The following is a 20,474-nucleotide window of genomic DNA, read 5'->3' on the forward strand; positions in this document are numbered from 1 at the left end:
TTTTTTGTTTTGTTTTTTTTACCTTCCAGGTGGACCAACCGATCGACCAGCTGCAGCACTGATGTGCATTCGGACAGAAGCATTGTGCTGCTGTCAGATTACACGCAAGTCGGTGTATGCGGCGCTGCAAGACGAGATTTCTCCTCTGCAGTAAAAGATATGTTTGCCGAGGCATATGAGCTGAGGAGGTGGCGGTGTTCATATACTTTGGCAAACACTTTGTATATATAAAAAAAAAAATCCCGGCAATGATTTATTCATCCACATCGATTGATGTGAATGGAGAAATCTGGTTTGCCAGGGCATACGAGCTGAAGTGGGTATGGATGTTGGGCGGAGCTCCTATGTCCTGGCAGACGCCTTTCCCCTCCTTTTTCTTTTTTTGGCAGAGATTTTTTCATCCACATTGATCGATGCGAATGAAGAAATCTGTGCCGTTCATTTTTTTCTTTCAGCCCAGAGGCTGAACGGAAAAAAAAAATCTCATTACCCGTATGCTCAATATAAGGAGAATAGCAGAAACTCCTAATGCTGGGCATACATGTAATGATTGCGGAGACCCTCAAATGCCAGGGCAGTACAAACACCCCACAAATAACACCATTTTGGAAAGAAGACACCCCAAGGTATTTGCTGAGGGGCATATTGAGTCCATGAAAGATTGAAATTTTTGTCCCAAGTTAGCGGAAAGGGAGACTTTGTGAGAACAAAATCCAAAAAATCAATTTCCGCTAACTTGTGCCAAAAATTTTTTTTTTCAATGAACTCGCCATGCCCCTCATTGAATACCTTGGGGTGTCTTCTTTCCAAAATGGGGTCACATGTGGGGTATTTATACTGCCCTGGCATTTTAGGGGCCCCAAAGCGTGAGAAGAAGTCTGGTATCCAAATGTCTAAAAATGCCCTCCTAAAAGGAATTTGGGCACCTTTGCCCACCTAGGCTGCAAAAAAGTGTCACACATGTGGTATCTCCGTATTCAGCAGAAGTTGGGGAATATGTTTTGGGGTGTCATTTTACATATACCCATGCTGGGTGAGATAAATATCTTGGTCAAATGCCAACTTTGTATAAAAAAAATGGGAAAAGTTGTCTTTTGCCAAGATATTTCTCTCACCCAGCATGGGTATATGTAAAATGACACCCCAAAACACATTCCTTACCTTCTCCTGAGTACGGAGATACCAGATGTGTGACACTTTTTTGCAGCCTAGCTGGGCAAAGGGGCCCACATTCCAAAGAGCACCTTTCAGATTTCACAGGTCATTTACCTACTTACCAGACATTAGGGCCCCTGGAAAATGCCAGGGCAGTATAACTGCCCCACAAGTGACCCCATTTTGGAAAGAAGACACCCCAAGGTATTCCGTGAGGGGCATGGCAAGTTCCTAGAATTTTTTATTTTTTGTCACAAGTTAGTGGAAAATGATGATTTTTTTTTTTTTTTTTTTTTTTCATACAAAGTCTCCTATTCCACTAACTTGTGACAAAAAAAAAAAATTTCCATGAACTCACTATGCCCATCAGCGAATACCTTGGGGTCTCTTCTTTCCAAAATGGGGTCACTTGTGGGGTAGTTATACTGCCCTGGCATTCTAGGGGCCCAAATGTGTGGTAAGGAGTTTGAAATCAAATTCAGTAAAAAATGACCTGTGAAATCCAAAAGGTGCTCTTTGGAATATGGGCCCCTTTGCCCACCTAGGCTGCAAAAAAGTGTCACACATCTGGTATCTCCGGACTCAGGAGAAGGTGGGGAATGTGTTTTGGGGTGTCATTTTATATATACCCATGCTGGGTGAGAGAAATATCTTGGCAAAAGACAACTTTTCCCATTTTTTTATACAAAGTTGTCATTTGACCAAGATATTTATCTCACCCAGCATGGGTATATGTAAAAAGACACCCCAAAACACATTCCTCAACTTCTCCTGAGTACGGCAATACCACATGTGTGACACTTTTTTGCAGCCTAGGTGGGCAAAGGGGCCCATATTCCAAAGAGCACCTTTCGGATTTCACTCGTCATTTTTTACTGAATTTGATTTCAAACTCCTTACCACACATTTGGGCCCCTAGAATGCCAGGGCAGTATAACTACCCCACAAGTGACCCCATTTTGGAAAGAAGAGACCCCAAGGTATTCGCTGATGGGCATAGTGAGTTCATGGAAGTTTTTATTTTTTGTCACAAGTTAGTGGAATATGAGACTTTGTATGAAAAAAAAAAAAATCATCATTTTCCACTAACTTGTGACAAAAAATAAAAAATTCTAGGAACTCGCCATGCCCCTCACGGAATAGCTTGGGGTGTCTTCTTTCCAAAATGGGGTCACTTGTGGGGTAGTTATACTGCCCTGGCATTCTAGGGGCCCAAATGTGTGGTAAGGAGTTAGAAATCAAATTCTGTTAAAAATGACGAGTGAAATCCGAAAGGTGCTCTTTGGAATATGGGCCCCTTTGCCCACCTAGGCTGCAAAAAAGTGTCACACATCTGGTATCTCCGTACTCAGGAGAAGGTGGGGAATGTGTTTTGGGGTGTCATTTTATATATACCCATGCTGGGTGAGAGAAATATCTTGGCAAAAGACAACTTTTCCCATTTTTTTATACAAAGTTGTCATTTGACCAAGATATTTATCTCACCCAGCATGGGTATATGTAAAAAGACACCCCAAAACACATTCCTCAACTTCTCCTGAGTACGGGGATACCAGATGTGTGACACTTTTTTGCAGCCTAGGTGGGCAAAGGGGCCCATATTCCAAAGAGCACCTTTCGGATTTCACTCGTCATTTTTTACTGAATTTGATTTCAAACTCTTTACCACACATTTGGGCCCCTAGAATGCCAGGGCAGTATAACTACCCCACAAGTGACCCCATTTTGGAAAGAAGAGACCCCAAGGTATTCGCTGATGGGCATAGTGAGTTCATAGAACTTTTTATTTTTTGTCACAAGTTAGTGGAATATGAGACTTTGTAAAAAAAAAAAAAAAAAAAAAAAAAAAATCATCATTTTCCGCTAACTTGTGACAAAAAATAAAAAGTTCTATGAACTCACTATGCCCATCAGCGAATACCTTAGGGTGTGTACTTTCAGAAATGGGGTCATTTGTGGGGTGTTTGTACTGTCTGGGCATTGTAGAACCTCAGGAAACATGACAGGTGCTCAGAAAGTCAGAGCTGCTTCAAAAAGCGGAAATTCACATTTTTGTACCATAGTTTGTAAACGCTATAACTTTTACCCAAACCATTTTTTTTTTACCCAAACATTTTTTTTTTATCAAAGACATGTAGAACTATAAATTTAGAGCAAAATTTCTATATGGATGTCGTTTTTTTTGCAAAATTTTACAACTGAAAGTGAAAAATGTCATTTTTTTGCAAAAAAATCGTTAAATTTCGATTAATAACAAAAAAAGTAAAAATGTCAGCAGCAATGAAATACCACCAAATGAAAGCTCTATCAGTGAGAAGAAAAGGAGGTAAAATTCATTTGGGTGGTAAGTTGCATGACCGAGCAATAAATGGTGAAAGTAGTGTAGGTCAGAAGTGTAAAAAGTGGCCTGGTCTTTCAGGGTGTTTAAGCACTGGGGGCTGAGGTGGTTAAATGGAGGCACTAAAAAAAAATTCATCTTGTCCCGCCAAAAATAAGCCCTCATATAGCTGTGTGAACAGAAAAATAAAAAGTTATGGCTTTTGGAACATGAGGAGGAAAAATCGAAAATGTAAAAATTAAAATAGGCCTGGTCTTTCAGGGGTGAAATGATACCTAGCAGAAGAAATATATGATTTGAAGGGGTGGGTTGTCCTACTTTTAAAGTGTAACTGCCATTATTTTTGTTAAGTGTACGGCAATTGATAATAAACATTTTTTCAATATTCTTTATTTATGGATTTTGCATTTTTTTTATTTAAAAAAACTGACCCTGTATTTGACTTTTGGCAGAGAGCTGCACTAAAGCGGTCTCTCTCTATAATATTTGTCAAAAACGGTGTCATATATTTTTTTTTTTCAGAAATAATGCAAAATCAATAAAGTATATTAAACTTCCTGCGCTCAATTGCCATATAGAGACAATTTATAAAATAGAACAGCAATGTTTCAATGCTGTGTTTCCTCAATAAAAAGTATAGAAGCTATAGTAATTCACTGAAAAAAACTGCAAAAAACAAACAAAAAACAAGCGCTCGTTATTTCAGAAAGACATGTTCATTCACAGGCTTACCGAGTATATTCACAAAAACATCAAACAGCTGAAATGTCAGCAGTGGCTCCTGCAGAGAACTGTAATAATCAGCGATGGTCTTAAACACATCTTTTTCAAAGCCCAAGTACATTGGCTGCTTCATTTCAGAGCAATTTGGCCCTAAATAAGAAATGTTAAAAGTAAAATAAGAATTAAATACATTATATGTATATTGGGCAGACTGGATGGGCCAAATGGTTCTTATCTGCCGACACATTCTATGTTTCTATGTAAAGTAATAGTCTACTAAGCAAGTTATCCACAAATTCATGCAAATACAAGTCCTAAAACAGTCTAGGATCTGAAGTAACGGTCTGTCTGGTATAGCTGCTCTTCTCCTTTCATGTGAATGGACCGACGCTACAGTTCCAGACACAGGTGATATTTTTGTTTTGTTTTGGGGTGGGGTTACTTTTTTCTTGAAATTAACCTCTGCAATAGGTCTTAAAAGGGTTATCCAAGAATGGGGGGACCTGAAAAAGGAAGGATTACTTACCTGCTTTCCGGCACTGGCGCCTTGCTCCTTCTCCTCCAGTCCTGCAATGCTCCGTTGGGCTCCCGCACTGTAAAACTCCAGTTTGACATCGCCGCGACCGCTGGCCAGGATGGTGACTGGCTCCCTTTACATCATGATAAATAGTCACATGACGCAAGAGGTCCTGGTCTCCGCCACGGCTAGTGATTGGTTGCGGCGATGTGAAACCGGATGTTTACATCGAGGGAGCCCTGTGGAGCATCACAGGCTGGGAAAAGGAGGAGCGGGGAGCCCGTGCAGGGAAGCAGGAAAGTGATCTTTCCCTTATAGGTCCGGTAACTTCACCCCCTCCCCTTCCCAATATTTGCATAACCCCTTTAATTAAAAAATTCCTATTGTTTTGTTTCTACTAGTAAATCAATGGACCTCACAAACTAAATCATTGTACATAAATATGGATGAAATAGGTCACTATATACTTACAACTAGCGAGGCATTTCATTGCTGACAGCAGCCAGTGCGGAAGTTCCTCTGTAGAAACACAATAATATTGTCTGCGTCATTAGAGCAGATTTTATGTGAATGCCATATGGCGGTGAGTCTCTAGATATTTACAGGGGTCATTAAGAAATTTCAAATGATGGACAACCCCCAGAACTCCCACTGAACAATAAAACGTAGGGGATGAAATGCGTGCTGACGAATAGGTATATACAGACACAGCACCATATGAGTGTGGTCATGGCTGGTACCTGAAATGCACAAACACACTGGTTTTGTGGTCCAGGGGGTTAGACACTTCATGAAGCGTTAAAAGGGGTTTCCGAGATTTTTTTTTTTTACTGATGACTTATCCTCTGGATAGGTCATTAGTATTTGATCGGTGGGGGGCCGAAACCTGGGACCCCTGCCGATCAGAGGTTTTAAGAAGGAAGTGGCGCTCCTGTGAGCACCGCTGCCTTCTCACAGATTACAAGCACAACGCTGTACATTGTATAGTGGCTGGGCTTAGTATCGTGCTCAGCCCCATTCACTTGAATGCGCATAGGCCACGTGTCACATGAACTTGTTGGCACTCAGCCTAGGAAAAGCAGAGGGAAGGGCGAGGCGCTACTGCTAGGGTGACGTGTTTTGGAGGCAGACTGATTCTTCCTCAGGCTAACGAATACTGACACCATTGCCAATTTATAGCAATGCCCCCGAAGTGGAAAGTAAGTGCAAAGGTCATAGTATGAACCATATTGTGTTGAAAATAAATAAATAATATAAGTCATAATAAAAGAGAAATAGATATAAAACATACTAATATAAGTGCCATATTATGAAATAATTGTGATAAGGAAAAATTACCAAAAACACATGAATATAATGGGAAAAAACTAAATTATGACAAATATGTGAGGGTGAACAAACAATAATGACAATTGTAATTAACATATAACTTACCGTTCAATAATGTATGTTGAATATTAACATTATTATTTGTTCACATTCACATATTCATTTATGTAATAATAAATGTTTTGGGGGGAGGGGGGGTGTGTCACATAATATTCATGTATTTTTGGTAATTTTTCTTGATATCACAATTATTTCATAGAATGACACATATATTAGCATCTTTATGTATCTTTTATTATGATCTATATATTATTTTTTCAACACAATATGGTTCATACTATGACCTCTGCACGCACTTTTTACTTCTGGGGCATTGTTATAAATTGGCAGTGGTGTCAGTATTCGTTGGCCTAAGGAAGGAGGCAGACCGCCTCTGAAATGCGTTGCCTTCTGCTTGTCTGGTTTTATGGATTTAATGATTTATGTGCAATAAATTACAGTTTTAGTGTGCAGCGTCCCAGAAGACCATTTTTTCTGTTTTTGTTTTCACTCATCTATATCGGGTTCCAGCACGGATATCCTGCTTGGTTGAGAGCAGCGCTCACTCCATTTGACTGTATGAACTTCTCAGAGTTGTGCCTGAAATAGCCACAACTGGTCTGGTAAGCGCAATTATATTGCTGGCCATCATTGTTATTAACAGCGCATCAATAGGAAGCGCCCGGGCGCTCTGTTCTCGGAAAACCCCTTTAATTCATAGCTTTTTATAAAGATAGGCCACCTGATCAAAGTACTGGACAAAACTTCATTCTAAACAAAGCCACTTAGTTTAAAGGAGTTTGCCAGGAGTTACATATTGATAGCCTATGCTCAGGATAAGTCATCAATATGAGATTGGCAGGGGTCTCACTCCCAGGACCCCCACCAGTCAGCTGTAAAAGAGGCTGCGGTGCTCCATAAGCACTTAGACCTCTTCCTAGGCCATGCGATGTCACATTCATCGGGCACATGCCCTAGGCACAGCTTAGCAATACCAAGCACAGCCACTATACAGTGTATGGCATGGAGCTTGGCAAGCTGCAAGGAGGATGTGGTGCTCAGGGAAGCACTGCGGCCTCAACACTTGATCGGCCGGAGTGCCGGGAGTCAGACTCATAGGGATGAGTGATAGGTCATCACTATGTAAATCCTGGATATCCCCTTTAACAATAGGGCAGAAAGCAGCACTCACTTGATCTGTCATCCATCACCACAATCCCTTGCTTGTTGACATTGTACACATTGTGCATTATGTGCTTCCCATTTGCCTGCTTAGTGTCCATCACTTCTTCCAGAGAATCAAGTCCAAGTATCTTCTGTATACTGCAAGACAGGGAAAAGTCAGACTGAAACCATTAATCATTCACAAAATTGCTTAAAGGAAATAATGGATTGAAAGGGATTAACCTTTTCCCAACCAGCGGCGTACTAGCTGACCGAGTCTTTAAAGATGGCGCACGCTCCTGAGCAGAGCAGGCACCCTAGCTGCAGGGTGCCTGCTGTTTCCTATAGCAGACACCTGCGGCTAATGTCTGCAACCGGCGGTAATGCTGACCACTGCATCTAAATGCACGAAACACCGGAAGAGGGGTGCTGCACACAAGCTCCGGCTCCTCCGATCGCCGCAAGGGGGAGCCCGGAGCTTGTGTGCAGCAGCCCCTGTCTTTGTGAATGACAGGAGGCTGCTGCATAGTATTTCCTATGGAGCCCTTGCCTGTAAGTGGGCTGCATAGGAAACTAGCAATTTTCTAATAGACTCCAATGCTAATGCATTAGGGTCTATGATAGCAATCTAATGATTGCTTGTTATAGTTCCCTATGGGAACTATAAAAAAAGTGTAAAAAACAAAAACAAAAAAAAAAACACATCATGGGTATCGCCATATGCGAAAACCCCATAGTATAAAAATATCTTCCCCAAATGGCAAACAGCAAAATGGAAAAAAAAAAATCATCAAAATGGCTGATTCGTCGTTTTTGGTCGCTTCATTTTCTAAAATTATTTTTTTTAATAAAAAGTGATCAAAAAGTCATACACACCCCGAATTGTATCAATGGAAAGTTCAGATCGCCCCGAAAAAAAAAAATGAGCCCCAATACAGCTCCGTATACATAATTACAAAAAAGTTATATGGGTCTAAATATGGTAATGAGAAAATAAAACTGATTTTTTTCCAACTTTTTTTTATTTTAGCTCAAAACGCAAGAAAAACTATACTAAAGATATCGCCAGATTCGTACTGACCTGTAGAATAAAAGTTACTGGTCAGTTTTATCGCACATCAAACGTCATAAATAAAAAACCCGTAAAACAGTGGCGGAATAAGATTTTTTTCCCCGCTTCCCACTACATCATATGCTATATTAAATTGTGTTGTTGGAAAGTACAACTTGTCCTGCAAAAAAAAAAAAAAAGCCCTCATACAGCTATGTGAACAAAAAAAAAAAAAAGTTATGGCGCTGGGAAGGTAGGGAGTGCAAAACAAAATAGCCTCCAGGGCAGAAAGGGTTAATCTGATAAATAAAAAATAATAATAGTAATTATAATTATATGTCCGGGAGGCTATTTTTACATACAATAGTTCCTTTCAGAACAGCCTATAAGATGGTTGAGATGGGGTCGGACGATATCAAAAATATTCCCACGATAACGATATTAAGAAAATTTATCGCGATAACGATATATATCGTGATAAATGCCCATTTAGAAGAAAAAAACCACTTGGGGCCACAAGGAGACGTTGCACTGTATGGGGGCAGCCACAAGGAGACGTTACACTGTATGGGGCAGCCACAAGGAGACGTTATACTGTATGGGGGCAGCCACAAGGAGACGTTATACTGTATGGGGGCAGCTACAAGGAGACGTTATACTGTATGGGGGCAGCCACAAGGAGACGTTATACTGTATGGGGGCAGCCACAAGGAGACGTTATACTGTATGGGGGCAGCCACAAGGAGACGTTATACTGTATGGGGGCAGCCACAAGGAGACGTTATACTGTATGGGGGCAGCCACAAGGAGACGTTATACTGTATGGGGGCAGCCACAAGGAGACGTTATACTGTATGGGGGCCACAAGGAGACGTTATACTGTATGGGGGCCACAAGGAGACGTTATACTGTATGGGGGCAGCCAGGCAGCCACAAGGAGACGTTATACTGTATGGGGGCAGCCAGGCAGCCACAAGGAGACGTTATACTGTATGGGGGCAGCCAGACAGCCACAAGGAGACGTTATACTGTATGGGGGCAGCCAGGCAGCCACAAGGAGACGTTATACTGTATGGGGGCAGCCAGGCAGCCACAAGGAGACGTTATACTGTATGGGGGCAGCCAGGCAGCCACAAGGAGACGTTAATTGTTATACTTTTATATGTAATTTTTCACCATTTCGGGTATATGTAACTAGTCAATTGACTTCTAGTAACGACAAAAACATTACAGGGTTAATGCTGTACCAGTACGAGTGGTTTATAGTAATCTTGTGCATCATCTCCTACTAGAAGGTGTATTGCAGGCTGTAAGCAGAAGTGTTGGTGGCGCTCCTGTCCTGCGCTGAGCAGCCTCGCCTGTCATCTGAGTCAGACGTCAGTGGGCGGAGCCTGCATTGAGGACATGGGGTAGACGCTGCGGGCAGCAATTGGTGTAGAATCATGCTGGGGCGGGGGGCCGCGGATGCAGATTTTGAAGCGGACAACGCACATGACCGCTTCTATGACGTCACAAAATACCGCGGTAATTAGGAAACAGCGATATTGCCATATCGCCGTTTTTTTTTATACCGCGGTATATCGTGATACCGGTATATCGCCTCACCCTAGGTTATATCGCCTAACCCTTGCCATTCTCAAACTGATGACTTATTTTAAAGCTGGCCATACACATTAGGTAAGAGTTGGTTGATGGTTGAACAGCAGTTGAACAAACATCTGGTGAAGGTTTGCTCCACAGACATGGCCATATACATTTTTGCTCATATTGGACATTACAGTTGTGCAGACTGCTCATACACATTCAATGAAACCAGGCAAAAGATAAAAGAAATTTCTGGAAACATTCTTTGAATGTTTTGTTCATGAACGAACTTACGGTACTTTCAGTAAAGATCTTTTGTCCGACTATCTGACTGTTCTGTCATTCTTTTCCGTTGAAATCATCCATTTTGATCCACTTTAGACTAATGTATGTGTAGGCACTCTTAAAAAAAAAAAATCACTGTACTTTCGTACAATTTCATTTACTAGAGAATGGGGTAACCAGCAAATTTCTAAATCATTTCATTTTAAAATCTGCCTGCATCCACCTGAAAAAATCTGTAAAGTCATGGCCACTAGGGGTCTCACTGCCACCTAAGTTGTAGTCCACTGCCTGTTGTCAGGAAAGATCCATCCCTGGTAACAGACTCAGAATACGGTGGAGAGGAAGTGGGGGCTAAGATCAAGAGCCTGATAAAACAACTGCTTCTATACTGCTTTTGAACATCACAGGAGCCTCCTGTGTGCCTGCAAGTGTCATTTATCCCTCGTTATCTGTTTTGTGAGGTCTGGAGCTGAAAACAAACATAGTCAGAAGTAAGGGAAAGGACATCAAAGCAGTACAGTGCTAGCAGAAGGGAGACGCCCCCTACTTCTGAGTGAAATGCATCTAGCTGTGCAGCTGAAACAGGGAATAATATGGCTGAAAAGAAAAATTATGGAAGCCAAAACATAGCTGTTCCTTCACAGTTATGATTGTGCAACAAAGCACAAACAATTTTTTCTATTGGTACCATTTGGGGGGACATGGTGATTAAAAATTGGGGAACATTTTTCCATTACTGTTTTCAATTTGAAGAAAAAATATTTCTTATATTTTAACAGTTAGGACATGGTGATTTTTACTATTCTTGTTTATTTACTTTTTATATATAAAATTGTGAAAGGGGTGATTTGAATTATATATTATACATACATACATACATACACATACATAGTGGGATGCGAAAGTTTGGGCAACCTTGTTAATCGTCATGATTTTCCTGTATAAATCGTTAGTTGTTACGATAAAAAAAAATTCTGTTAAAGAGGACCTTTCACCTGTATAAACGATGTTAACTGAGTATGCTGCCATATAGAGCGGCGCCCGGGGATCTCACTGCACTTACTATTATTCCCGGGCGCCGCTCCGTTCTCCCGTTATAGGCTCCGGTACCTTTGCTTCTTAAGTTATAGTAGGCGGGTCTTCTCTTGTCCTGTGGGCGTCTCCTTCTCCTAGGCTGCAGCGCTGGCCAATCGCAGCGCACAGCTCACAGCCTGGGAGAAAAAAAACTCCCAGGCTGTGAGCTGTGCGCTGCGATTGGCCAGCGCAGCAGCCTAGGAGAAGGAGACGCCCACAGGACAAGAGAAGACCCGCCTACTATAACTTAAGAAGCAAAGGTACCGGAGCCTATAACGGGAGAACGGAGCGGCGCCCGGGGATAATAGTAAGTGCAGTGAGATCCCCGGGCACCGCTCTACATGGCAGCATACTCAGTTAACATCGTTTATACAGGTGAAAGGTCCTCTTTAACCCCTTAAGGACATAGGACGTACCGGTACGCCCTATTTCCCGAGTCCTTAAGGACCAAGGACGTACCGGTACGTCCTAACTTTTAAATCGGGATTCCGGCGCCCGAGTGGTTAAACGGAACGGGATTTCGGCTGAAATCCTTCAGCCGGCATCCTGTGACAACGCCAGGGGGGGGTGATGTGACCCCCCCGTGTCGGCGATCGCAGCAAACCGCAGGTCAATTCAGACCTGCGGTTTGCTGCGCTTTTTGCAGTTTCTGATGCCCGCGGTCCCTGACCGCGGGGATCAGAAACTTTTGAGTGCCTATAATCTATATTTTTCACCCCCCCCTGCACCCCTGCATGATTTGATGCCGGCGGGTGGTGCGGGGGGGGGGGTGTCGTAGGCGGTGGGGGCGTTGCGGGAGGCGGGCGGTGCGGCAGGCGGGATCGCGATTCCCCGCCCGCCTCCCCATGAACGATCGTTGGCTTCTAGTGGTTATACCAGGGTGCCAGCACATTGCTGGCACCCTGGTATAAACGGCTGACATCTGTGCAGATGTCAGCCGTTTAACCCTTTCCATACCGCGGTCTGTACGGACCGCTGTATGGAAAAAGTTATCTGTCATCGGTCAGGGAGCTCCCTCCCTCTCCATCGGGGGGCTGCTGTGCCTTTGCAGCCCCCCGATGGAGAGGGAGAGAGCCCCCCTTAGCCCCGTGCTTACCCTTCCCCGTCTGCGAAGTTCTGAGCAGACGGGGAGGGTTCCCATGGCAACAGGACGCCTGCTCAGGCGTCCTGCTGTCCATGGTGCTGAACAGATCTATGCTGAAAGCATAGATCTGTTCAGTGTAAGTAAAATACAGTACAGAACAATATATATTGTACTGTACTGTATTATACAGACATCAGACCCACTGGATCTTCAAGAACCAAGCGGGTCTGGGTCAAAAAAATGTAAAAAAAAAGTGAAAAAAGTTAAGATAAAAAAAAAAACATTTATCACTGAATAAAAATTAAAAAAATAAAATAAACTACACATATTAGGTATCGCCGCGTCCGTAACGACCTGATCTATAAAATGGTCATGTTACTTTCCCCGCACGGTGAACGCCATAAAAATAAAAAAATAAAAACTATGAGAAAATTGAAATTTTGCCCACCTTACTTCCCAAAAAAGGTAATAAAAGTGATCAAAAAAGTCGCATGTACGCCAAAATAGTACCAATCAAACCGTCATCTCATCCCGCAAAAAATGAGACCCTACTCAAGATAATTGCCCAAAAGCTGAAAAAACTATGGCTCTTAGACTATGGAAACACTAAAACATGATTTTTTTTTGTTTCAAAAATAAAATCATTGTGTAAAACTTACATAAATAAAAAAAAAGTATACATATTAGGTATCGCCGCGTCCGTATCGACCGGCTCTATAAAAATATCACATGACCTAACCCCTCAGATGACCACCGTAAAAAAATAAAAATAAAAACAGTGTAAAAAAAGCCATTTTTTGCCATCTTACGTCACAAAAAGTGTAATAGCAAGCGATCAAAAAGTCATATGCACCCCAAAATAGTGCCAATCAAACCGTCATCTCATCCCGCAAAAAATGAGACCCTACTCAAGATAATCGCCCAAAAACTGAAAAAACTATGGCTCTTAGACTATGGAAACACTAAAACATTTTTTTGGTTTTAAAAATGAAGTTATTGTATAAAACTTACATAAATAAAAAAAAATGTATACATATTAGGTATCGCCGCGTCCGTGACAACCTGCTCTATAAAATTACCCCATGATCTAACCTGTCAGATGAATGTTGTAAATAACAAAAAAAAAAAAACGTGCCAAAAAAGCTATTTCTTGTTACCTTGCTGCACAAAAAGTGTAATATAGAGCAACCAAAAATCATATGTACCCTAAACTAGTACCAACAAAACTGCCACCCTATCCCGTAGTTTCTAAAATGGAGTCACTTTTTTGGAGTTTCCACTCTAGGGGTGCATCAGGGGGGCTTCAAATGGGACATGGTGTCAAAAAAACCAGTCCAGCAAAATCTGCCTTCCAAAAACCGTATGGCATTCCTTTCCTTCTGCGCCCTGCCGTTTGCCTGTACAGCTGTTTACGACCACATATGGGGTGTTTCTGTAAACTACAGAATCAGGGCCATAAATAATGAGTTTTGTTTGGCTGTTAACCCTTGCTTTGTAACTGGAAAAAAAATATTAAAATGGAAAATGTGCCAAAAATTTGAAATTTTGAAATTGTGTCTCAATTTTCCATTAAATCTTGTGCAACACCTAAAGGGTTAACAACGTTTGTAAAATCAGTTTTGAATACCTTGAGGGGTGTAGTTTCTTAGATGGGGTCACTTTTATGGAGTTTCTACTCTAGGGGTGCATCAGGGGGGCTTCAAATGGGACATGGTGTCAAAAAAACAGTCCAGCAAAATCAGCCTTCCAAAAACCAAACGGCGCACCTTTCACTCTACGCCCTACTGTGTGCCCGTACAGTAGTTTACGGCCACATATGGGGTGTTTCTGTAAACAGCAGAGTCAGGGCAATAAAGATACAGTCTTGTTTGGCTGTTAACCCTTGCTTTGTTAGTGGAAAAAATGGGTTAAAATTGAAAATTAGGCAAAAAAATGAAATTCTCAAATTTCATCCCCATTTGCCAATAACTCTTGTGCAACACCTAAAGGGTTAACGACGTATGTAAAATCAGTTTTGAATACCTTGAGGGGTGTAGTTTCTTAGATGGGGTCACTTTTAGGGAGTTTCTCCTCTAGGGGTGCATCAGGGGGCTTCAAATGGGACATGGTGTCAAAAAACCAGTCCATAAAAATCAGCCTTCCAAAAACCATACGGCGCACCTTTCCCTCTACGCCCCGCTGTGTGGCCGTACAGTAGTTTACGGCCACATATTGGGTGTTTCTGTAAACGGCAGAGTCAGGGCAATAAAGATACAATCTTGTTTGGCTGTTAACCCTTGCTTTGTTAGTGGAAAAAATGGGTTAAAATGAAAAATTAGACAAAAAAATTAAATTCTCAAATTTCCTCCCCATTTGCCAATAACTCTTGTGCAACACCTAAAGGGTTAATAATGTATGCAAAATCAGTTTTGAATACCTTGAGGGGTGTAGTTTCTTAGATGGGGTCATTTTTGGGTGGTTTCTATTATGTAAGCCTCGCAAATCGACTTCAGACCTGAACTGGTCCCTAAAAATTTAGTTTTTGTAAATTTCTGAAAAATTTCAAGATTTGCTTCTAAACTTCTAAGCCTTATAACATCCCCAAAAAATAAAATATCATTCCCAAAACAATTCACACATGAAGTAGACATATGGGGAATGTAAAGTCATCACAATTTTTTGGGGTATTACTATGTATTACAGAAGTAGAGAAACTGAAACTTTGAAATTTGCAAATTTTTCCAAATTTTTGGTAAATTAGGTATTTTTTTGTGCAAAAAAAATAATTTTTTTGACTTCATTTTACCAGTGTCATGAAGTACAATATGTGACGAAAAAACAATCTCAGAATGGCCTGGATAAGTCAAAGCGTTTTAAAGTTATTAGCACTTAAAGTGACACTGGTCAGATTTCCAAAAAATGGCCTGGTCCTTAAGGTGAAAATGAGCCCGGTCCTTAAGGGGTTAAATATATCATATAGGAGACAAACACAGTGATATTTGAGAAGTGAAATGAAGTTTATTGGATTTACAGAAAGTGTGCTATAACTGTTTAAACAAAATTAGTCAGGTGCATACATTTGGGCACTGTTGTCATTTTATTGATTCCAAAACCTTTAGAACTAATTATTGGAACTCAAATTGGCTTGGTAAGCTCAGTGACCCCTGACCTACATACACAGGTGAATCCAATTATGAGAGAGTATTTAAGGGGGTCAATTGTACGTTTCCCTCCTCTTTTAATTTTCTCTGAAGAGTAGCAACATGGGGGTCTCAAAACAACTCTCAAATGACCTGAAGACAAAGATTGTTCACCATCATGGTTTAGGGGAAGGATACAGAAAGCTGTCTCAGAGATTTCAGCCGTCTGTTTCCACACTCAGGAACATATTGAGGAAATGGAAGACCACAGGCTCAGTTCAAGTTAAGGCTCGAGGTGGCAGACCAAGAAAAATCTCGGCTAGACAGAAGCGACGAATAGTGAGAACAGTCAGAGTCAACCCACAGACCAGCACCAAAGACCTACAACATCATCTTGCTGCTGATGGAGTCACTGTGCATCGTTCAACCATTCGGCGCACTTTACACAAGGAGATGCTGTATGCGAGAGTGATGCAGAGGAAGCCTTTTCTCTGCCCACAGCACAAAAAGTGCCGCTTAAGGTGGGCTAAAGCACATTTGGACAAGCCAGCTTCATTTTGGAATAAGGTGCTGTGGACTGATGAAACTAAAATTGAGTTATTTGGCCATAACAAGGGGCATTATGCATGGAGGAAAAAGAACACAGCATTCCAAGAAAAACACCTGCTACCTACAGTAAAATATGGTGGTGGTTCCATCATGCTGTGGGGCTGTGTGGCCAGTGCAGGGACTGGGAATCTTGTCAAAGTTGAGGGACGCATGGATTCCACTCAGTATCAGCAGATTCTGGAGACCAATGTCCAGGAATCAGTGACCAAGCTGAAGCTGCGCCGGGGCTGGATCTTTCAACAAGACAACGACCCTAAACACTGCTCAAAATCCACTAAGGCATTTATGTAGAGGAACAAGTACAACGTTCTGGAATGGCCATCAGTCCCCAGACCTGAATATAATTGAAAATCTGTGGTGTGACTTAGGCCTCATGCACACGACCGTGGTGTGCATCCGTGGCTGTTGTGCCGTTTTCCGTTTTTTTTTCGCGGACCCATTGACTTTCAATGGGTCCTTGGAAAAATCGGAAAATGCACCGTTTTGCAGCCGAGACCGTGATCCGTGTATCCTGTCCGTCCAAAAAATATGACCTGTCCTATTTTTTTGACGGACAACGGTTCACGGACCCATTCAAGTCAATGGGTCCGTGAAAGAACACGGATGCACACAAGATTGGCATCCGTGTCCGTGATCCTTGGCCGTAGGTTAGTTTTTATACAGACGGATCCGAAGATCCGTCTGCATAAAAGCTTTTTCATAGCCGAGTTTTCACTTCGTGAAAACTCAGATCCGACAGTATATTCTAACACAGAGGCGTTCCCATGGTGATGGGGACGCTTCAGGTTAGAATATACTAAAAGAACTGTGTACATGACTGCCCCCTGCTGCCTGGCAGGTGCTGCCAGGCAGCAGGGGGCAGTTCCCCCCCCCCCCCTGTAGTTAACACATTGGTGGCCAGTGGGCCCCCCTCCCTCCCCTGTAGTTAACTCGTTGTTGGCCAGTGGGCCTTCTCCCCTCCCTCCCCCTCCTAATTAAAATCTCCCCCCTATCATTGGTGGCAGCGGAGTGTACTGATCGGAGTCCCAGTTTAATCGCTGGGGCTCCGATCGGTAACCATGGCAACCAGGACGCTACTGCAGTCCCGGTTGCCATGGTTACTTAGCAATTTGTAGAACCATTATACTTACCTGCGAGCTGCGATCTCTGCGTCCGGCCGGGAGCTCCTGCTACTGGTAAGTGCCAGGCAGCAGGGGGCAGTCATGTACACAGTTCTTTTAGTATATTCTAACCTGAAGCGTCCCCATCACCATGGGAACGCCTCTGTGTTAGAATATACTGTCGGATTTGAGTTTCACAATGTAACTCAAATCCGACGGTATATTCTAACATAGAGGCGTTCCCATGGTGATGGGGACGCTTCAAGTTAAAATATACCATCGGATTGGAGAAAACTCTGATCCTATGGTATATTAACTCCTGACTTTACATTGAAAGTCAATGGGGGACGGATCCGTTTGAAATTGCACCATATTGTGTCAACTTCAAACGGATCCGTCCCCATTGACTTGCATTGTAATTCAGGACGGATCCGTTTGTCTCCGCACGGCCAGGCGGACACCAAAACGACTTTTTTTTCATGTCCGTGGATCCTCCAAAAATCAAGGAAGAGCCACGGACGAAAAAACGGTCACAGATCACGGCAAAACGGAACCCGTTTTTGCGGACCGCAAAAAAATATGGTCGTGTGCATGAGGCCTTAAAGAGAGCTGTCCATGCTCGGAAGCCATCAAACCTGAATGAACTAAAAGATGTTTTGTAAAGAGGAATGGTCCAAAATACCTTCAACCAGAATCCAGACTCTCATTGGAACCTACAGGAAGCGTTTAGAGGCTGTAATTTCTGCAAAAGGAGGATCTACTAAATATGGATTTCATTTCTTTTTTGTGGTGCCCAAATTTATGCACCTGCCTAATTTTGTTTAAACAATTATAGCACACTTTCTGTAAATCCAATAAACTTCATTTCACTTCTCAAATATCACTGTGTGCGTCTCCTATATGATATATTTAACTGACATTTTTTATCGTAACAACCAACGATTTATACAGGAAAATCATGACGATTAACCGCCTCCGGACTGCCTAACGCAGGATCGCGTTCCGGAGGCGGCTCACTCAGGCAGAGTCACGCATATACGAGTCATCTTGCGAGACGCGAGATTTCCTGTGAACGCGTGCACACAGCCGCGCGCGTTCACAGGAACTGCAGGTAAGCGAGTGGATCTACAGCCTGCCAGCGGCGATCGTTCGCTGGCAGGCTGTAGATGCGATTTTTTTAACCCCTAACAGGTATATTAGACGCTGTTTTGATAACCGCGTCTAATATACCTGCTACCTGGTCCTCTGGTGGTCCCTTTTGCTTGGATCGACCGTGAGGGGCATGGCGAGTTCCTAGAATTTTTTATTTTTTGTCACAAGTTAGCGGAAAATGCTTATTTTTTTCTTTATTTTTTACCTTGGGGTGTCTTCTTTCCAAAATGGGGTCACTTGTGGGGTAGTTATACTGCCCTGGCATTTTAGGGGCCCTAATGCGTGAGAAGTAGTTTGAAATCAAAATGTGTAAAAAATACCCTGTGAAATCCTAAAGGTGCTCTTTGGAATGTGGGCCCCTAATTTACATGAAGAGACACTACTACTTTGCCCACCTAGGCTGCAAAAAAGTGTCACACATGTGGTATCGCCGTACTCAGGAGAATTTGGGCAATGTGTTTTGGGGTGTCTTTTTACATATACCCATGCTGGGTGAGAGAAATCTCTCTAAAAGACAACTTTTCCCTTTTTTTATACAAAGTTGGCATTTTACTAAGATATTTATCTCACCCAGCATGGGTATATGTAAAATGACACCCCAAAACACATTGCCCAACTTCTCCTAAGTACGGCGATACCACGTGTGACACTTTTTTGCAGCCTAGGTGGGCAAAGGGGCCCACATTCCAAAGAGCACCTTTAGGATTTCACAGGGCATTTTTTACACATTTTGGATTTCAAACTACTTCTCACGCATTAGGGCCCCTAAAATGCCACGGTAGTATAACTACCCCACAAGTTACCCCATTTTGGAAAGAAGACACCCCAAGGTATTTCGTGATGGGCATAGTGAGTTCATGGAAGTTTTTTTTTTGTCACAAGTTAGTTGAATATGAGACTTTGTAAGGAAAAAAAAAATAATAAAAAAAAAAAATTTCCGCTAACTTGTGACAAAAAATAAAAAAACTTCTATGAACTCACTATGCCCATCATCGAATACCTTAGGGTGTCTACTTTCCGAAATGGGGTTATTTGTGGGGTTTTTCTACTGTCTGGGCATTGTAGAACCTCAGGAAACATGACAGGTGCTCAGAAAGTCAGAGCTGCTTCAAAATGCGGAAATTCACATTTTTGTACCATAGTTTGTAAACGCTATAACTTTTACCCAAACCATTTTTTTTTTTACCCAAACATTTTTTTTTATCAAAGACATGTAGAACAATAAATTTAGAGAAAAATTTATATAGAAATGTAGTTTTAAAAAAAAATAAAAAAATACAACTGAAAGTGAAAAATGTAATTTTTTTTGCAAAAATTTCGGTAAATTTCGATTAATAACAAAAAAAAGTAAAAATGTCAGCAGCAATGAAATACCACCAAATGAAAGCTCTATTAGTGAGAAGAAAAGGAGGTAAAATTCATTTGGGTGGTAAGTTGAATGACCGAGCAATAAACCGTGAAAGTAGTGTAGTGCAGAATTGTAAAAAGTGGTCTGGTCATTAAGGGTGTTTAAGCTAGGAGGGGCTGAGGTGGTTAACAAGGTTGCCCAAACTTTTTTTTTTTTTTTACATTTTCCACCCCCTGAACATGCCATCTTTTGATCGCTAGTACCATACACTGCATAAGAATATATTGCAGTTTATGGGATATTTATAGGCTGCCTTTCAAGCCCTGCCACCAGCACGGCTTAGCAGGCCGCTTACTATGACAGCCCTGGAAGTCTTCACAAGGCACCAAACTGTCATAGCAAAGGCTTGGAGATGCACAATTCTTCGTCGGGGACCCCTCTCAGAGAACAGAGGGAGCCCCCACTGTCTGACTGCTACGATGCCTCAGTCGCAATTGAATGTGGCATCTGAGGAGCTAAATGACCATAATCAAAGTTAAAATCCTAGTTACTGGGGCCAGGTGTCTGCTGTGTTGTACAGCCACCACACACACTGTATGGAGCAGGTTCAGCTTGTGAGCCCACTCCACATATTCCGTGCATGCTAATATTGCACATGTACACCATTATGCGTTAAAGAGTTAAAGGGTTATTCCAGTTTAACAAGTTATGCCCTATCCACAAGATAGCGGATAAATATTAGATCACTGGGGGTCCGACCACGAGAAAAGAGACACTGTACCCTGCGGGGGCCCCTGAAATGA

General features: G+C 42.1%; 1 protein-coding gene across 1 annotated transcript in view; it reads right to left on the minus strand.

The window, feature by feature from the left end:
• DEPDC1B (DEP domain containing 1B) overlaps positions 1-20,474 on the minus strand; it is a 67,565-nt gene that overhangs the window by 18,330 nt on the left and 28,761 nt on the right. Inside the window, exons 5-7 of the mRNA XM_040420170.1 lie at positions 7,294-7,424; positions 5,205-5,252; positions 4,226-4,366 (exon numbers count right to left, since the gene is read on the minus strand). Of these exons, the coding sequence (XP_040276104.1) occupies positions 4,226-4,366; positions 5,205-5,252; positions 7,294-7,424 (320 nt within the window). The remainder of the gene's footprint in view (positions 1-4,225; positions 4,367-5,204; positions 5,253-7,293; positions 7,425-20,474) is intronic.

Source organism: Bufo bufo, chromosome 2 (genome assembly GCF_905171765.1).
Source record: "Bufo bufo chromosome 2, aBufBuf1.1, whole genome shotgun sequence".
In the NCBI taxonomy this organism is placed as follows: domain Eukaryota; kingdom Metazoa; phylum Chordata; class Amphibia; order Anura; family Bufonidae; genus Bufo; species Bufo bufo.